Source organism: Excalfactoria chinensis, chromosome 18 (genome assembly GCF_039878825.1).
Source record: "Excalfactoria chinensis isolate bCotChi1 chromosome 18, bCotChi1.hap2, whole genome shotgun sequence".
Lineage (NCBI taxonomy): Eukaryota > Metazoa > Chordata > Aves > Galliformes > Phasianidae > Excalfactoria > Excalfactoria chinensis.
This window is the reverse complement of record NC_092842.1, coordinates 7,801,273-7,820,670: the sequence shown is the minus strand read 5'-3', so window position 1 is coordinate 7,820,670 and position 19,398 is coordinate 7,801,273. Positions and strand designations below refer to the sequence as shown.

At 34.9% G+C, this 19,398-nt stretch overlaps 1 protein-coding gene across 4 annotated transcripts in view; it reads left to right on the top strand.

Moving 5' to 3' along the window:
* DENND1A (DENN domain containing 1A) overlaps positions 1 to 19,398 on the top strand; it is a 178,518-nt gene that overhangs the window by 1,566 nt on the left and 157,554 nt on the right. For all 4 annotated transcript variants that reach the window (XM_072353161.1, XM_072353160.1, XM_072353158.1 and 1 more), the window contains exon 2: positions 2,858 to 2,928. In XM_072353161.1, the coding sequence (XP_072209262.1) occupies positions 2,858 to 2,928 (71 nt within the window). The remainder of the gene's footprint in view (positions 1 to 2,857; positions 2,929 to 19,398) is intronic.

Below are 19,398 nucleotides of genomic sequence, written 5' to 3'. Positions count from 1 at the left end.
TGCATGTAAAATCCACAAGCTTTGCTTGCCTTCTCTTGGATTTTGATTGAGTTTTGAAACCCTAGCAAAAATCCTGTAGTCAGGTTTCTTACTTCTTACTCTAGATTGATAGTTATGAGGGATGTTAAACTTCCTGGCACGTGACCTGCTCTGCATGAAACCTAGGCATATGTGTCAGTTATATTTCTGATGGATTTATAGTAATGAATCGTTAGAGTGAAAGATCGCTTAGAGAAAGTTACCTGCAGCTGCATCGAAATGGAGTGAAAGCAATCAGAAGTTGCTAGAAATCCAGTAAGCTTTTGGCTGGTGTGGTACCACAGGTGAGAAAAGGTAATGCTGGGTTATGCTGTTGGGCTGAGCCTCACGTTGAGCATGTTGCACACAGTATGTGCAAGGCACTCTGTTCCAAAGAGGGTGACTAAAGTAGGAATCTGCTTAGCATGGCTATCGCCTCTTGGTAGCCTTCAGTGTTAAATGTATTTTAAATGTATCAGTACCAATCTCCATTTCAGAGGCAATAGTGTTTCACTGCTGAAAGAACTCTAACGCTTGTCTGAGACTTTTACCATAAAGCTTGCTGTGTACTGAGATGCAACGTTATCTCCTTAGGGAATAGAATACAAGGCAGAAAAAGTTAAAATATGGAAATAATAAGGGTTGGAAATGTGATTTCTGAATTGTATTAGCAACTATAGACTTGTTCTAATATATTTTTCTTGAAGAGTTGGGTAACCGTCTTGTTACAAGACTGTGATAACTGAATAGTGTTGACTCCTCTCTTATACCTCTTTTTTTATTTTTTTATTTTTAAAGTAGAATGATTCTTTGTGTCACAAGAGCTGTTGTATTTTTCCCATGTGTAGGGAAAATGGTGCTGAGAGAATTCAAATTGTGGCTTTATGTATGTAAGATGCACGCTTCCATGCATACAGCTTGGGAGAGAATTTTAATTTTATTATTCATAAGTCTCTTGGTTACAGAAATAATTTTGGTTGTAACAGTTGCATAAGGCTTAGTTTAAAAATATTTCAATTTAAGATTGAATTTCCTATGGATTGCTGTGGTACTCTACAGCTATTTATATATCAAACAGATTTGAAGTAATTCCTACAAGGAAGGTTTATCACAGGAGTAATCTTTTGTCATAGATCTCATTCTAAATTACTGTTCATTAAGAAATTGCACTTGTCTGATTATTCAGTTATCAAATAAAAAGTGCATTTATGTGTGTTCTGTGTATTAATTTTTTTAATCACATCTGTGTTTTCTTGATAACGGACCATGGCTCTTTAAGCATTACCTGGAGGGAAAAACCATGTGTGAGTTTTGAGGTTCATAATGCTATGGACAATGTCAGTGATAGGATTTCAGTACAATATGTGCATGCCATTACATGTCTGCAGAGGAGTCTAACAGTCATAAAAAGGGGCTGCAAAATATACATATTGTGATGCATGTTTATGCTGTATTTGCAAAGTGTACAAAGTTTCACAGTGAGTTGTTTCCTTAATTTGACAGAAAAGTTATAAAATATTAAGTATTTAACAATGGCTCCATTCTCATACTGAGGTGTTAGCTTGTTGAATGCAGTCTTTAATACCAGGTTTCTAACTTGGCAAAGTTACTTTAACTTAACTGTTTGTAGAAATAAGTGGATGTTTGTCATGGGATATTAAATATAAAATCTAAAGTCTTTTGGTCTGAAAGTTTTGGTATATAGTATGTTCTATTTCCAGCTGCATGAAGAAGTATTTTCATTAAATAATTTAAACACTGACCCTAATATAATACTAAAAAGACATTTGTTATTTTATCTATTAGTTGTAAAAGTATTTGAAAAGCTCTAAAATTTAATAGAGAGAACTTAGCACTAAAAATAGATGTGAACAAGTGTGGTAAGGTAGGACGGCACAGCAGTATATTTTAAAGGAAAGTTCGTCTCTGATGTTAAGTAGATGCCATATCATGTAGCCATCCTGTGCCATGATTGTAGGAATGTGGCTAAGAATCTCAATATCTGAAACAGATGATGTGCTGCAGCACCTCTGCGTTGCACAAAGAGAATTCTGCAGGTTTATTCATAATGCAAAGTAACAATTATTTGTTGGTTTTAGTTTTCTTGTATCTTACCAATGTAGTTTTCTGAAAAATGGTTACTACATGCAGATCAGATGGGAACTTGTCAAAAAATAAATTAAAATAATTTGAATTATGGAGAATATTGTTGCTGTTGAAAGGTGCTCTATGAAACTGGAGAGTGTGATCCTGTGCTACTGAAACCAGTGGCAGGTTTTCTATTAATTCAGATAGGTGTAGAGCATGGCTTAGTGCCACTCCAGTTCCGCTAACTGGGTCTGTGGTGTGGGTAGAAATGGTTTGTTTGTTTGTTTGTTTTAATCAATTTTGCTGTTGAAGTAGGGTAAAGATAACATAAATTCCCTGAAGAATGGGCTGAACTCCTTAATCAATATTATGGCCAAGAACTAGAATAAATGTTACAAAAAGGTGGGGTTTTTTTTGTTTGTTTGTTTGTTTTTTTGGCAGTGTTTCTGAATGACAGCTCTGTGACACTGCAGTATCTAGTCAAAACAATTGAAATGACAAAAAGGATCTGTGCTTGATCTCTGTTGGGTTTGATTTACTTGTACTTTCCTAGTAGAATTGATTTAGATGCTATTTCTGCCAACTAACCTGAACTCAGTACACACCTGTTGCATACCTGTAAGGCTGAAAAATCTGAGATCATCAGGTCACGAAATAAGATAACCATTTTTATTGAATTGTCATACTAATATGTACATTCCTAGAACCCTTTTAGATGAAGTTATTAAAAATCATGTTTTTTTCCTTTCAGACAAAATCCGGAAACTACCTTTGAAGTGTATGCAGAAGTAACTTATTCAGGCATCAGCTGCATTGGGAAAGGTAATGTTTTACACTGTATTTCTATTTCATGGCAAAAACTATTCTTAAGAACCATGCAGTGTAAAATAATAAGATCTATATTCAGTATTATGCTGTTTTGGATTTAAAGATGTCTTACTAGTTCTGCAAACAGAATCTTCTACAGTTGAAACTAATAATGAGAGTCTGTCCTTGTTTGTAGAAGTTTCAGCATTTCTTGTCTTTTAAAACAGAAATAACTCTTATTTTACTGAGTTCAAGAAATAAATGCATTTTCAGGTTTGTATTTGCTGCTCACATAAGGAATGGTGAAGTTTAAACCAAAACATACTCCAGATAGTTTTCTATGAAATTTGATTTACTTACTGTTTTTTACATACTACTCACAAGTGTTCTATGTTCATACTCAAAATTTCTAAGAAAGATTCCATGTTTATGCTAGAGAAGTCCCATAGCAGCTTAAACCAGCATGTAAATATATTTGCAAATGTTTGATTATACCTTTTTACTTTGTGCAACTGTTGAAATAGATAAAATGAAGTTGAAATTCCTATAGCCAGAACTTATTTCAAGGTGTTGTTCTGTGATATCAGTTTCTATATTGTTATGAAAAGGAGAGATGTCGAATAAGACTAGACAACGTATTTTGAAGTAATAATGTACCTTTTTTTTAAAAAAAAAAAAAAAAAATCTTGTGTTTTGTACATATGGTACTGCATACCAATAGAATGGATTTTGATCTTTCACTGACCTGAAAACCACTTATCTCCTTCTCTGTCTGTAGATAAAGATTGTAACTATCTGTGAAAGTAGAATTGCTGCAGCTTTTTCCTGTAGTGCCAAAACCTCCATAGAGTTGTAACTGGAATACAGTTTTGGCTTGTTCTACTGTTGTACACCGTCACAACTATTAGATGTAACTGCAGGAGCCCTTTTAATAACTAATCTTTGTTTCTGCACATCTGACCTGGATTCTAGTGCCAGAAAATCTGAACAAATCTGACCGTAAACATTACATTGTACAGTACTAGTGTCTGGGTATAATCTTCTCTTTGAAGTGTGTTTGCATCCCCCTGGAGGGATTAATTCCCTGCTGTGGGAAGGTGGGTTAAAAAGCACTGAAACTACTTTACAGGTTTTTAATTGGAGAATTTAGTATATGTCTTGTTCTATAAACCAACTGATTCTGTAGGAGTTTCAGTTGTGTTTTTAAGTTTGTTCTATTTACTTGTAAGTGCAAAATTGTCAGTAATAGTTGCTTTTACTTTGTAAAAAATAGTTTATATATTCTGAAGTTAGTTAATTGTCTGAATATTCTTTAGGCATTTTTCCCCACATTCTTAGAAAACATTTAAAAGATGCCCTTTATTCTCAGAAATTTTAGATCAGTGTGTCTCCAAATATTTTGTTCTTCTGTTCTCATCAGTGTTTGTTGTTTGAGTCTGCAGTCTTCCCTTTATTGGTTAACTATTCTATGCTGGAAAACCTAGAGTTTATATCTGTATTTTACTGGAGTCAGAGGAATGTATATTAAATGATGAGGAACAATTACTATTCAGAAATGCAAAACATAAAAAATGTGCAAGGAGCAAATTGTCAGGCAAATTGTTTCTTCCTATGTAATGGATTCTGAAATTAACTAAGACAACTGATTTTGAAATTTATGTCTGGTGTGATAATAGTATTGATCACTTAAAGTGCATTTAATTCTTACATCAATTTTCTAATATACTTTTGAGGAGTATGGATTACTCCAGAGCTGTAGAAAAAAGTTTGTGTAGGAAAGGATATTTTTCATGTGACCGTTAAATATCATCTGCAATTAAAAGCTTTAAAATGTTTCATGGTTCATTTGCTTCTTGCAAATATGGGAAATATTGATTCTTGTTATTAACTTCTAGCAGACAATTGTAAATTCGAGTAGCTTCATTGCTTGTACAATACTTAACAATCTTACGTTAAATATTTTCATAGTTAAAACCTTTCTAAATGGATGAGAGCATTATGCATTGTCTACCATGTAGAAAATTCCATCAGTTTCCAAGGCAGGTGACTGTAAAAGAAGAAAGACCTGTCCTGAGCTTGAAGAAAGATATTGATAAACAGGAATGTGTTCCTGGAGGGCCACAAAGATGGTGGGTGAGCTGGAGCACTTGCATGGAGAGGCTGAGAGTGCAGAATTTGTTTGGCTTGGAGAAGACTTCAGGAGACTTCCATACCTACAAGATGTTCGTCAAGGTGATAGGCTCTCATGCCAGTGCATTGCAGGAGGACAAGAGGCAATTACGTAGATTGAAATAAGATGTTCCAAATGAATATCAGGAGAAACATGTTTGCAATTTGCGCAGCAAAGTGTTGAACACTGAGGCAGGTTATGCAGTCTCCATCCTTTGCGATTTAAGACTTGACTGTGTGACAGCCTGAACCTGACCTTGCACCTTATCCTGCTTTGAGCAAGAGCTTGGACTCAAGACCTGAGATCCCTTCCAGTTTGAACTGTCATATGATTCAATTTCTAGAAATGTAAGTTCCAGAACATGCAGGAGGTGCTTTCTATTTCTAGTAAAGGCATGGAGAGGACTTCATCAAAATCATGAAAGCTGATAAATCACAAATGGTTTTCTTTGAGTCTAGACAGAGCTCTAAGCTCTGCCAACCCACAATGTAGTGTGTGAATTGAGAAAGGAATGATTGCTGGATCAGCTCAGCTGTGGGCTCTCTTGCCCCCTCTCCCCTCTGAACTGTTTAGAAATAATTAAATATCTGTGCTCAGCAATTTTTGTATTTCTGATGCATGAAGTCTTCAATATATTACAGATTTCCTAATTAAGTTGTATCTTGAAGTTATGCTGGTGATCTTGCATTTTATGCATTCATAGATGATCTTGTTTGGATATGTGTAGTCTTTTCTTACTTATTTCAGTCCTAACTGTTACTGAGATTTCATGATGGGACCTGTATCTTTGGTCTTCTTTTATTCTTCAGAATTATTTTATTCAGTGCATAATTTAAGAGCAAAATAGATGCTTTGTATGAAGTGCTATTCTTTAACTGATTTTCTTCTCCTGCTTTTAAATCTCATGTAAAGGAAGAATGCATTCCATGAGATTATGATTATCTCATTTATGTTTTTGTCTTGACATCTTGTAATATTAAAAATTCACAGACATTGATGTAAACTACAAGGAACTTTAATTGTTTCTGTTATAAATCATAGCTGCTGGACTTCTGGTCATTCAGTAGCATTCTGTACTTTGGACATAGTGTGTGCTTATGACTGCGTTACCCTGGAACTGCATTTGTTACTTTTGAACCTCAGCTAAAACATTCTTTTTTCACCAGAACTTTTGAGACGCACTAGTAGAAATAAATTAATAGCAGCTTTGGTTTAAATGCCTATCTAAAGAAACCAAAACTGTACTAACTAACTACTTGCTTTCACTTTTCAAAGCACGTTATGATATTAAAACTGGTGCACGTGATTCATCAGAAATGTGTGACAAATTTGAGGATTTTGCTGGACCTGAGCCAAAGGTTCTCTCTTGTTTGAATGGGCTGTGAGGAGAATTGGAACATAACTATCGCACTGTTGGTGCAGAAAAAGAATTTGTTAGTCTAAAGTAACAGATCAGAATAGTCTCTAAAGTATGAAAATTTGAAAGTAAATGCTCATAAGAGTAAGGCACTCCCCCCCAACCCCTATCTGGGAGGACATAGCATGCTTTTGTATAGGGTTTTTGTGTTCTCGCCAAAGCAGACTTTATAAAAGTGTGTCAAAGCTGTAGCTTTGCCATGTAGTGTGCCAAAAGGCCTTTCTCTCCAAGGACCTCATCTTTCATCTTTTTGTGAGTGTAGCATAAATTCTTGCTGTGTGTTCAAGGAAAAAGCTGAAATGGTCTAGTACAGCTAAAGGATTTCTTTCTTTCTTTCTTTTTTTTTTTTTTTTTTTTTTTTTTTTTTCCTTTTTAAATCATGTTAAGTTAGAAGCCTAAATGTGATAGCGTGGACACAGTGTAAGTGTGTTAGAGTTTAACAAATGTTCACTGGATTAGTAAAGGAAATGTAGTTTATACAACTTCTTTTATGACAGAATTTAAAAGGTCTTGCTGTAGACTCACCATGTGCTTCTTTCTTTTCTTGAAAACATACCACTAAGTTGAAAAGGGAGATGAGTCTTAGAAGGAAACTATTAACTCCGAGGGAGTTTATCATTGTTTGAGAGAAAGGATGGAATTTGCATTTGAATTGGCTCGGAGAGTAGCATGTACTACTAATCTTGTTCCTACTAGAAGCTTGTGAGTAGTTTAAGTACTTCCTTCTTTACTTTTCATGTTCTAGCCTAGTGTGGTAATAGCTCTTCCCTCTTCTCCCCTCCCCCCGGTAGATCACAAATGTTATAACTGAAATTTATCGAAGTCCTTCACTCTACCGGGTGATACGATATACTTGGGCTCTGAAAGTGTTCTACAATTCTCCCTGTGGTTTCCATGATAGGACTTTCTCAGGTAGAAAGACCTAGCAGGCTTTTGCCTCTGCGGCGTGCACGTACTGCTGCCCCTTATCCTGTTCTCTTTGTTGTAGGTTGTAATTTTAGGTAATACATCAGTACCTACTAAAATTGGTGTATTTTCTTGAACATAAACAAAGTTACTTGAGTAAGGTTAAGAGTTAGTAATTCAGAAGTTTGTAAATCTTACCCATGCACCAATAGAGCAACCTTGATTTTGTAAAGTGAAAACGTTTTGTGCTTGAGATCTTTCTGTTATGTATTGGGGAAAAAGGTAACATTAAATAAGTAACAAAGGAAATGCAAAATACATACTCCTTTCTGGTAAAAAGGCTTTGAGTTGAACATGTGCCATAATTCAGGTACCACAAGTTTTCCTATCCTACCCTTATGGTACTGTGTCAAACTTTGTTTGATGTGAATGGAAAAATAACTAAATCTAAGCATTTGGGAATGATGATTCTCCTAAGCTGCTATTTTGTTTTTCTGTTTCCATTTGATCACTTCTAAGTGCCAACAAGGTGGAAGACATTCACAAAGAACTTACTAAGACTGGAGTAACCAGATCAAGTAGAACTGTCTGAACTATTTTGTTCAAAAGCAGTTCCCAATTTGAGTTCTACAGAATAAATCAAATATGTAACTCAATTCACTTTATAAAACATCTTAGAATTTGTCATACTGCAAGTCTTCATACATTTTACTTGAAACATTTCTGATGTATGTTCTTAGCTCATTTTGCTAGCTGTAATAAAAAGCAAAAAGCTAGCTATAATCATGAATGTTCTTCCATTTCTGTAATTTACTTTGTGGGAAGAGATCTGTTCTTTTAGCATTGTGCTTTAACTGCTTCTGTCTACAGTCTTTTCTATTTCAAGTATTTACTAGTCTGCGCTATATTGGTGCTGCTGGCACTGTTTAACTAGAGAGAAAAATTCTGCACAGAAAGTCTTACTCACAAGACTTTAAACTCTTTTGTTGATTTATATTTTTTTTAAAGGAGCTTGACATCTTCATCAAGTTCACAGTGGGCCTGCTTTGTTTGCTTTCTCTTGAATGCTTGATAAGATTTTTCTTCTATTGTTTTGTGCAGCAAGGACAGAGCTGGCCATGGCTGAGGTGGTTTTTTTGTAAATCCACAATATGGTCATTGTCTGCTGCTGAATAATTGTGACTGCTTTTTGTACAACCAGAACTAAGGCTTTGGCTGTGAACAGATTCCTTCTTAGCGTGAAAAGAGACTAATCCATGTAAATACAGCCCCAAAATAAAGCTTTACAGAAAAAGGGAAAGGCTGCTAAGCAGGAGGGCAGAGGTCAGCAATTTAACCTTTAACCTAACAAATAAGAAGCATGAAAGTTCCTGAATTGGTTTACAAAGGCGAGCTCCTGTGATCTGTCAGTTTTTCTTTTCATGATAGAGTTGGGTGAGAAAACTGACTGACAGCTAGTGCCTTTTTAACTGCAGGTTGAAATTAACTGCTAAACTGAAACTTTTTTAGGGAGCTTTTTTGAAATGGTTTTAACAAAAAATTTCATTCACTAGCTGTATTTGCATTTTCCTTGGATTTATAGAGGACTTCGAGTGGTTCTTTTTAAAGAGTTCTTGTGAGTTTCAATTTAGATACCAAATGCTACTGAAGCATTCGATATTTCAGCATTTGAAGTATTTAAGAATTTGACACAGTGCTTGTTGCAATTAACTCTGTTAATGTGCTCCTTTAAGAGTAAAGCTGTTATCCCAATAACTGCAAACAGATTATACTTTGAATAGAGTCAAAAAGTTGTTGTTATGGAGGTGTTGACTTAAATTAAAGGAGTAATTTTAACTATAGTTCATACTCAGTCACAGAAATTTCCAAGGTGGTTTGTTTTTGTTTGTCCTTATTTAATCACAACAGGTAATCTCATTAAGGAGTGTTAACTTCTGCTTAGTGCATCTGAAATCAGCTGTTAATCTCAGTATAGATGTTTCTGTAACTTGTGCAGAACAAAGACTTTAATTAGAGTGTCATTCAGATGGAAAAGAAATAAGAAATAATGACTTTAAAGAAGACTCCCTGTAGGTTAAGAGTAGGGACTTTTTTCCCTCCTAATGTTGTAAGCAGTGTCCACACTTAGTCTGCTGATACATGGGCCAGTAATTCTACCCAGAGAATGAGTTTAACAGACAAGGAAAGTAAATTCGGTGAAGCAGAGATGATCCGGGTCCATTATTGTTACTTATTCTTTTTGAGTGCTCTAGGCACTACTGACCTGCTCCTCTTTAATGTGATGGTTCTTTTTTCAATTGAGAAGAGTTAGCAAGATGAAGTTATTGTCAAATTATTAGTGTAAAACCAATCCAAGACTACTTTTTTGGTTCAGCCATGGTTGTATGTTAAAGAACACAAACAAACAAAAGCTCTGATCTTTTGTGCTATCAGAGAATAGCGCAGTTTTCTGTATAAAATGCTATTGTGCACTGATTCATAGTTAAGGGTCAGAGTGTGGTTCACTTCCCTGTAGCAGTGTTTGTGAATAACAGTGGTAAGATGGTTTAATCGCTGCATCATATTCTGTTAATATGCTAACATACTCTTTGTGATTAAGGTACATACTCTGCTGAATTCTCTCATTGGGGAGGGAGGAAGGAATGCCATAGGATGCTCCTGACTTGTGGCTGATGAGTAAAGAGTGGGCCCTGCTATGGCCTGTTATTTTTCTGGTCAGTTTGTTGGGGGGAAAACTTTTACATGCTTTACACCTTTATGTTCTGTCTCTGATAAAACTTATTTCACAGAAATTGAAACAAAAACCAAGAAAGCTGTACAAGAGATTAAGGATGATAATCTTGGGTAGAGGATCGAGAGTAAACAATTGATAATGGCAGTCTGTTATCCAGAATGGGATATAATCTGAACTGTTTATTTGTTTGTACTTCCATAGGAGACTGATGTGCACACTCCTCTGCCTCCTGCTTAGTTGCTTGTGATTTTTCCAAACTTTTGTTACTGGCCACATGGAAAATAATGTTTTCTAACTTGATAGATAAACTAGTACAAACAAAGGATACATGACACGGATAGTCAAATACCATAGAATTGTGTAGGACCGTGTATGAATATCATCATCTGGATGGAAGGCACCATAGTAAAACAGGAATGAAGAACTATTGCCAAAATAATATTCACTGTGCCAAAATACATGATCTGTCCTAGACTTCACTGACTGTTACATGCGTAGAGAAGGAAAGAAAAGAAACAAAACAAAACCTTGTTGGGAGTATTTTTAGCAGTATTTTTACACACTGAATTCATTCAGGGATTTTATATGCTGTTGAAGGGAACTGAACTAGCAAGTCCCCTTGCATTCTACTGGGATTTACTGAATCCCATCTTTACTTCCTTTGAAGAGAAAATATGAGAAATATGTTGAAACTACATCGTTAGGAATATAAACAATGTTACCTCTTGAATTGGTTCTTAAATAATTTTATCCCTTAAGTAAATAATTAATTCTTCAGGTATGTCAAGTTGACCTCTAAGGTACTCAGATATTTTTGAGATCTTCTGTTCCAAAGGCTCATAAATAAATAAATGATTGCTCTAAAAAGTAAGTAAAAAAATTCAGATACTGAACTGTGAAGACAAAACGGCTAATTGAGTATCATAGTATAGTTATGCAGTAGAGTCAGGCATCCTTCATGTATCTGTAAGATTTGCATTTCAACTAATATTATTCAAACCATGATCTTTATATTTTTGTTAATGACTGTAGGATGGTGCAGGCAAGTAAGGAAAGATAGTAGGACAAGAGAAAGAGATACAGCAGAATGGAAATTGACGCTGATTTATCTGAATATGATATTTGTACGTGGAAAAATGCTATAGGTACCTGTTTATCTTGCTCTGTTGTGATTGATGTCCTTATACATTGAAGATAATGTTTGTCCTGCATGTTTCTTGCTTTTACTTTCTGTATTTGTTTTTGATCATGTATTTTATTTTTTTATTTTATTTTAATAATATTAAAAATCATATTGATTATGGCTTCAGAAAGTTTGCTTGATAACTGTTCACTAAAAATACATAGTGCTTCTGTTTGTCTTGGATTCTGTCAGTGCTATTTAACTGAACAGCTTTTAGAAGTATTTTCTGATGGAAAGAATTAGCATACTAAAACAGAAGCATGTAGCTTCTGCAGTATTCATAAATCCGAGTTAGTGAGTAAATAGAGTTATTTAATGATTCAATACTTCATATTTTGATCAACGTAGAGGTAAAAAGTAGCAGAATCTGTATGCCACCTCTCTTGGAGACTGCAAGATGTATGCTTTGTTACTCCTAGAATACCAAATGTGATATCTAGTAATGCAGCAGTTATAGTGCTCTTCATTTTTGATCTATTTCTTGATTGTTTACTTTACCCTGGATATGGGATTAGGTCCTTCAGTAAACCATCCTGAATCAATTCCATATGCAAAGACTTAACCCTTGGAATACAGTAGATTCAAATGAACGATTAAAACTGAGTATTGATATTGTTTTTAAAATAGTCATACATCCATATTTTGTTTATCTCAAAGTTTTAAAAACCTAACGACCTCATTGCAGCTTGACTATAATTGCCATGTTTAAACTTCTATGCATTTTTTACTTTAAACAGCCTTTGTTTTTTTTTTTGTGGTTTTTTTTTTTTTTTAACGAAAAGAAAATTAATGAGAAGAGACAAAGAGACATCAAAGAGGTTTTCCCTCTGATTGCAGCGTTAGAAGTTTTGCCTGAAAATAGGTTACATTTCTTCTGTTTTCAGCTGAATCCTCATTAACTTTACATTTTAATGATGTCCATAGCAAATTATGCCATTACGGTGGATGCCTTAAAGGAAAGCTTAAAGGACACCTTTTTAATGTTTGTTTCTTTATTGGTGGCAGTATTTGTACCAGTATTATAAACAATGTTAGAATACTAAAAGTAATCCCAAGACATAAAGATATCTTCTGCTTTTAGCCTTATGTACAGATAGAGGTATATACTATGTATATAGTAGAAGTATCTTCAGTTAATATCTAACACGTATTAAGCATATTAGGAGGATATTTTAATCATTGCAGAGGAAAAATGTAAATCATGTCCTTTGAAAGAGTCTGCAAGTTACTTGTCCGTCTTATAATCAGCTTAATTTGTAATGATAGAATGGTGAGAAGGGTGATGTAACGAAACTTCTGAATTTTTGTTTTCCTGAGCCTTCAATGTAGTAGGTGATTGAAGTGTTAATGAAGTAATGGTTTGTATTTTTATGTTGAGTTGAAGCATTATTGGAAGAACTCTGGAATTTCAGTCTTTCAGTTTAGAGGGACAGTATGAGCTCTGGTTCTGTGTTCTAATAATATTAATAATTAAATAAACAAATAAACCCACCTCCTTCCAAGCAGAATATAACAGTGCTGCATTAACTTCCTATTTCTGCTCCCCTTCTTTCCCCTTTAGACACCATTGCCCCGTGTATGCATGGGGTTCTGACTGTAGCTCATTGGGAAGTAAGACGGTCTGGAAGATCTTGTGGACATTTGAGGTTGTCTTTTTTTACTGTCTTCACACCTGGTGTCTGCAAATTGTGAATGGGATCTTTGATTTTTTTGGGCTGCACTCTGGTCAATGAACTACATTGTTTTTGAAGTGGAGTTGTAGTGAGGGAGTGGGAGGAGGAAAAAAAAAAGGAATGTCTCCAAACTCATCTAATAGAAGTTGAAATCCAATTGACTTAGTGAAGTGTTGTCATTTAAGATTTGAAAGGCTCATACTTCATTGACTGTATTGTGATAATGGAAATACATTTTTATTTAATCTGATTATTCCTATCAATATGTTTCTGTTTGGCATGTAATTTCACTAAGGTGGAGTCTGACGTGTATGTTCAGTGTTTCAGATCTGTATTTCTGAAAATTTTATCTCCAATGGAGATGTGGCTCATTCTTAGTGCTTTTTAATAAATCCAACTTTTTAATGTGTTCCAGACATTAATTCCTGAGTGGCTGTCTGCCCACTGTAGCATTACCAAATGTTTGGTGTTGCTGTTCCTCTGCAGGTATAGCAAAGCTGTCTTCTGTATTTATATGTATTTATATGTATATACTGCTCTTTCATACAATTAGCTTCAATAAGCTGTTCCTGAAAGCTCATGTTTTTCCTGTGGTCCTGTAAACTTTGTGTTAGGAGTGCTACTGTTGTATTATCTGCTTTTCCACTGTTTTTTTGTATGGGCATCTCATAAGTTTTATTTTCTTGACCAATATGTATTTAGGTCTTACATAATATATATATTTTTTCCTTTTTATTTTAAACTCAAGGAAATTTTTTGCTAAATTGTTTTTTGCCTGGTTAATGCCATTCTTCATTTAGACAGGTATGGAGGTTTATGATGTATCCATCATCAGTACTAATTGAATAGTTCAGGATTCACTAGATGAGAAGTAAAACTAAATCTAACCTTTCAGTTTTGGTTTGATTTTCATTTATTCTGTAGAAACTGTTCAGAAGTCTAAATTTGCATAATTATGTGTGGCTGACCCAACGCATGCACCAGTTTGATGCATCTGAGATGGTCTCTTATTAGAAAATGGGTTTAATTCTTTTGAGTCTCCTTAAGCCAGATGCTTGAAAACAGCTTTCAAAAGTGGTGGCTTAAGCTCCCAGCTTAGTATGACTTCTAGCTTAGGTACCTTCTGATGTTAATTTGAACATCATATTATTACAGAAGAAGAGACTGAATGCTTTTTGCTGTCCTTTTTTTTTTTTTTTTTTTTTTTTCTTCTCACCCTTATTTTGTAATTATCAGAGAATGCACAGTAATTTATTCTTTAGTTGAGAAATATAACAAAAAAAAAATGGTTAATAAGGTCTAGCTAGCAGAGAAATGTGCTATTATTTCCTTGGCATACAGGATTTCTGTATAGAATTGTATTAGCAGTGAAAACCTGATGTGTTCTTCCTGGTAACTTACTCTCGGATATTGGCGGAGTGGCTGTATCCAACCAGTTATGTGTTAATGATGGTGCAAGGTTGAAACATTCCAGTCATTCATACTCCTGTCCTCCCTCTCTCTTATGTGTTTCTTTGCTCAGCATTTTTGCCATATTTCGTTGCTTTGTTGTGGTCAATTCAGTCAGTATAATAGCAAAGACACTGGCTTTTTTCTTTATGAAAGAATTATGTTAGAGATATAGTATAACAGAGATAAGAGCTATTTATGTCCCAAGCTATTGATTTTTAATTAGTGTTGCCTGGGCTCATATATGTTGGCAGAATTGCTAACAGCTTGTGGCATTTTTTAATTCACATCTTCTTTTTGAGTATTTTGACAGTGTCATTCATATCTCATGAAAAAGTACCTTGTCAGGTTAAATGTGTTAAAACACCGAGGAAAATTAAAAAAAAAAAAAAAAGAAAGAAAGAAAAAAAGGGGAGAATGGAACATAGGGCTGCCTAGAAACCTTGATCCATTGCCAAAGTATTTAAACAATTTAGTGTTTTGGTTTTCTAGCTCCAAGCTGCTTCTCAAATCCCTTGCTAATTAATCCAGTTAATTCTTTGTAGACTAACTGTATGCAGGGCTTTTTCTTGTGCTTGTGTTGCTGAGAACCCTGCTTTGTTCGAAGCAAACTTAAGCTCAGTTATAAAGGTTGTAGTAATAAGGTGAATACTAGTAGATGTAAATACAGTGTTTTGAGCCTTTCTAAGAGGAGTTGTGTTTGTGTGTGTAGCTTTTAATTTAATCTTTCCTGTTTAAAAATTAAACATATATGTTTGTAGTAAAAATATCATTTAAGAAATGGGAGTAGAGCCACTATGGAATAATGGTGTGAAGCATTAGTGTTGTGATATTGCAATTACTGATACGTATGTTTACTATTCAAGAAGGAATATACTGGAAATATTGTTCTCTACTCTGTAATGACTGATGAAATACAGGACAAATAGCATTTTGATGGGATTGAGAGTTCTCAGAAGCGACCTGTTGATTCTCTTCAATCAGCAGACTGAAGTCCCTTGATTACAATGCAAAAGTAGCATCAAGAACATGAAGAGATTGCAAGACTGATTAGGTGTGGTATGAGATAATGAGAAAAGAGTATATACTCCTATTTTAGGTGTGTTTGTCTGTTGATAGCCACCATCTCTATTGGGCATACTGCAGTGGTTTTGAGCTTACTTCTCGTTTTTTAAGATTTGTTTAAAATCTCCTCCTCATTTTCTGCTTATCGTGCTAAATGTTCAGCTGTGTGCAATAATGCAAGGCTTCCACTTGGTGTTTTTTTCTACCAAGTGCTGTGAAAAATGTCTCTGGACATTCTTACGTTCTCCATCATCTCTCTGAGTTATTCTGAGAAGTTGTATCTGAGGATTTTTTGTCTATAGGGCACATATTTCCGTCCTGTCCTGTGTAATACTGCTTGTTTTTGCAAATCAGTTATGATGTGCCAATAGGGGAGAATCTGGTGGTGCTGCCTCCTGTACTCACAAGTTACACTTCTCTTTTCCTTGGTCACCCTCAATAGATTTGTGTGGTAGCACAATGGGAGTCAATGGCATCTGCATGCACTTTGCTGCTTTGTAGATAAACCTGTAGGGGCAAAAATGTGGAAGAGGTTTAAAGTTACATTTTTAGGTTTCCTTTGAAATTCATAGTGAAGGAAAAATATTTTCAGTGGAGCTGCTAAGGATGGGCAGATTGTGAAGAACTGGCAGTTATTGAAAAAGTCTTAAAATGTGATTTTCTTATGTAACAAAACTGACCAGGGACGTGATAAGGGAAATAAATGGAATTGGTAATTTTATACATACCTGATTTTCAGGGCTGGTTATTAAATGAGTATAATGTGATCTGTGAAATGTTTGACCTCAAAACTAGAGTAGCATGTGGGCGGCTGGATATGTGCTAGCATGTGTTGTGGAAGTGTCCAGTATCTTTACAGATTTGCTGCACGCTTCTGTTTTGCAGTTAAAATTCTTTTGTTAGCCTTTCATTTTCTACAGTAACAAAAATATTTTAAATTTTTTTAGGGATATATGGTAGGTTTCCTGTCTAGTTGTACTGAATATCAGCAAGCTCCTCTTTACGTAAAACAAATAACTCTTTCAGCTGTTGGTACTGCTATAAATGTGCTAAACTTCCTTTCTTAGAAACTGTCTTTTATTATAGCATCACACACAGCATAAAGTGAGCTCTGTTAATAGTTGCTGAACGCATTGCTCATACAAAGTACGTCAATACTGCAAGTGTGCATATACCCACAGTCCTCCAGTGCTTGATGCTGTCTTCTGTAAACTTTTGCTCCAAAAGAGGGAAGTCATTTTTATTTTCTTTTTTTCTTTCATCCTCTGGTCAATAGGTAGATGAGGTGTGCTTTTCCAAATAAAAACCTCTTCCCATACATCCTTTTCACCAAATTTTGAATGCTGTTCAAGAAGCTCAACATCCGTCATCAACACACCTGACTCCACAGAAAGTTTTTGCGTGAGAGTGTATTGAACGCTTTTCCTGTTTTTGCAGCCTTTCATGTAATGCTCTAGCTTGTAGGCTTTCACAACATACAGTGTTGTTCACAACAACCTGTTGTTGATACACATTGTGACCTGTCTGTTTTTTAACTCTTTTTCAGTTTACTGGCCCTTACAAGTTTTCATTAACGTTTGTTAGAGTGAAGAGAGCTAATATGGCTGATAAGTTGAGATAGGGGTGTTATGCAGTTGAAGCTGAAACGAAAATGTGAAATTAAGTACTGAGGAGCATGAGGTTACGTTCTTAAGTGTATAAACAAGATGATTATTGCTGCTTTTATATGTGGACTTGGTTGCCTTAAAATGAGAAGTCATTTAGATTTCAGTAGTTGTAACAAGATTAAGCATGACTCTCTAAGGAATTGTACACTCTTGTAGAAACCACAACCATACTGTTACTGCTCTTCATAAAAGTCTATCCTGAAAAATGATGTTCTGCCACTTTTTTGTGGCACAATTTCATTGCTGATAGAATCTTTTCAATGCTATTTGAGTAACTGAAGCATTCTGAAATAAACAGAAATATAATTACGGAAATTTTGAAGCTCTCAAAACCCAGAATGGTTCTGAAGAGCTTTTATATATGATCTTCTATTGCTTTTCAAGGAGTTTCCCATAAGAGAAGGTATTTGTGCAGATCAATAAAGCATAACAGAGTCATTGGGAGCAGGTGTTCTACTGAAGTAACACGTGGTAACTTTGAAACTGAAACTGGTTTGATACTATCAATATTGAAAGTATGAAAGTAAGGTCAGAGTTTTAGGCATTGTAGAGTTACATAGCTTGAGGCTTAGAAATCAGTATTCACTGTTGCGTGTTTAACAAAGGAGGTACTCTCTGTGTAGTTTAGGCAATTATGCAACTGCTGCTGAGTCGTGGTTTACTGTGGATTTTTTTGTTTGTTTTTTATTGCAACACTTCAAGAGCTTATGGCTGGCTAGAACACATTCGTTCCCAGTGCCTTTTCAGTTGGTTCAGATTAAACCTGAAATGTGATGGTCTGTATGGCAGTGAATATATTTATACAGTGCTGGTAGGTGGTATTTGACTAATAGTATGTCTATCAGAATTTATGATGGCAGAAGTAATATGTGGTGAAAATAATGCAGTTTGGATAATGTTTTAAGGTTTATAAACAATTTTATATTAATGAAGGGTCTGGAAGTACATTGGAAAATGCAGTTTGTTTTCATTAATAAAGTCTTTAAGCTTTTTGTAATGTAGTTGATTGATTGCGATGTCCATGTTGTGGTTTTATGTGTTTCTTTTAATACAGTATTCCTAAAAAGCAATATTGCATTAAAATGTTATTCCCGGCCTTCTTCAAAACAACAAAGAGAATTAAAAATCAGCTGGCTGACACAGGAAAGTAGGAAATGTGACATTATGCAAAAATTTATCGTAAAATTAATTGAATGACAGTGCTTATTAACATGCCATTGTTATGTATGAATGACATTGGCTATAAACTGTCACTTTACAAATGTAAATCTTATATTTTTGCTTTAAGAAGCTGACGAATAAATACATTTTGGGCCTATGTGTGCTTGACCATTCAGCAAAAACAATCTTGGGAAAGCAGATTGGTGTGCGTAAGTGATGTTGAAATACACGCCTTTAACTGTTAAAGAGGAAGATTGTTTCTTGTAAAAATGTCAAATCTCCAGTTGCTTTGGTCTTATCTTGCATAACTTGAGAATTTGCATTCTGGGGAACATAAGCTAAATTGACAGATTTGTGCAATCACTAATTGTGTCTTGTACTGAACTCTCAACGACGCACTAACTCTTGCTTCGTTTGCTGTATGCCAGCTACGTGTGATGGTCTGTTTATTTTACTTCCTTTATTGCTTCTGAGAGTGAAGAAAAATTGTAACTTGTAAATTCTGCCCTGGGTGGTGCTGGCAGTTCCAGATCACCACATGTAAATCGTAGTATGAAATATTAGTGAACTATTTCTTAGGACAAGGAGTGCTTGCCAGCTGTTGTTGAAGTGAAGAGGCTGTCACCAGGCAACTCTGCTGCCTCAGAATATAAATGCAAAGCGTCAGGAGAGAATCAGATTCGGTGCTCATGGCCTGAGCAGATTTCCTTTAAATTTATAGCGCGCTGAAAAGGCTGTAAGAAAAAATAATTCTCACTGGAAAGAAATGAATGATCATTTATTTATTTATTTATTTATTTTCCCGAAACAAAGTCCTACCAAAATGATGTGCTTCTATACAGCTTCTTCATTACTGTTCTATAATTATTACTAGTCTGTAAAACATTTTAAAATGCTTTGTATTTTATTTCATAAGCTAGGCTTTGTGGTTCCTTGAACACCGAATTGGGATGTTATCTAATGGTATTTTTATACATTTTAATTTCTGTGTAATTTGGCTAAAATTACAGGAGGGGGAACAAAAAAGGGAAAAGAAAAGCTTAATTCATTTGAAATTGAC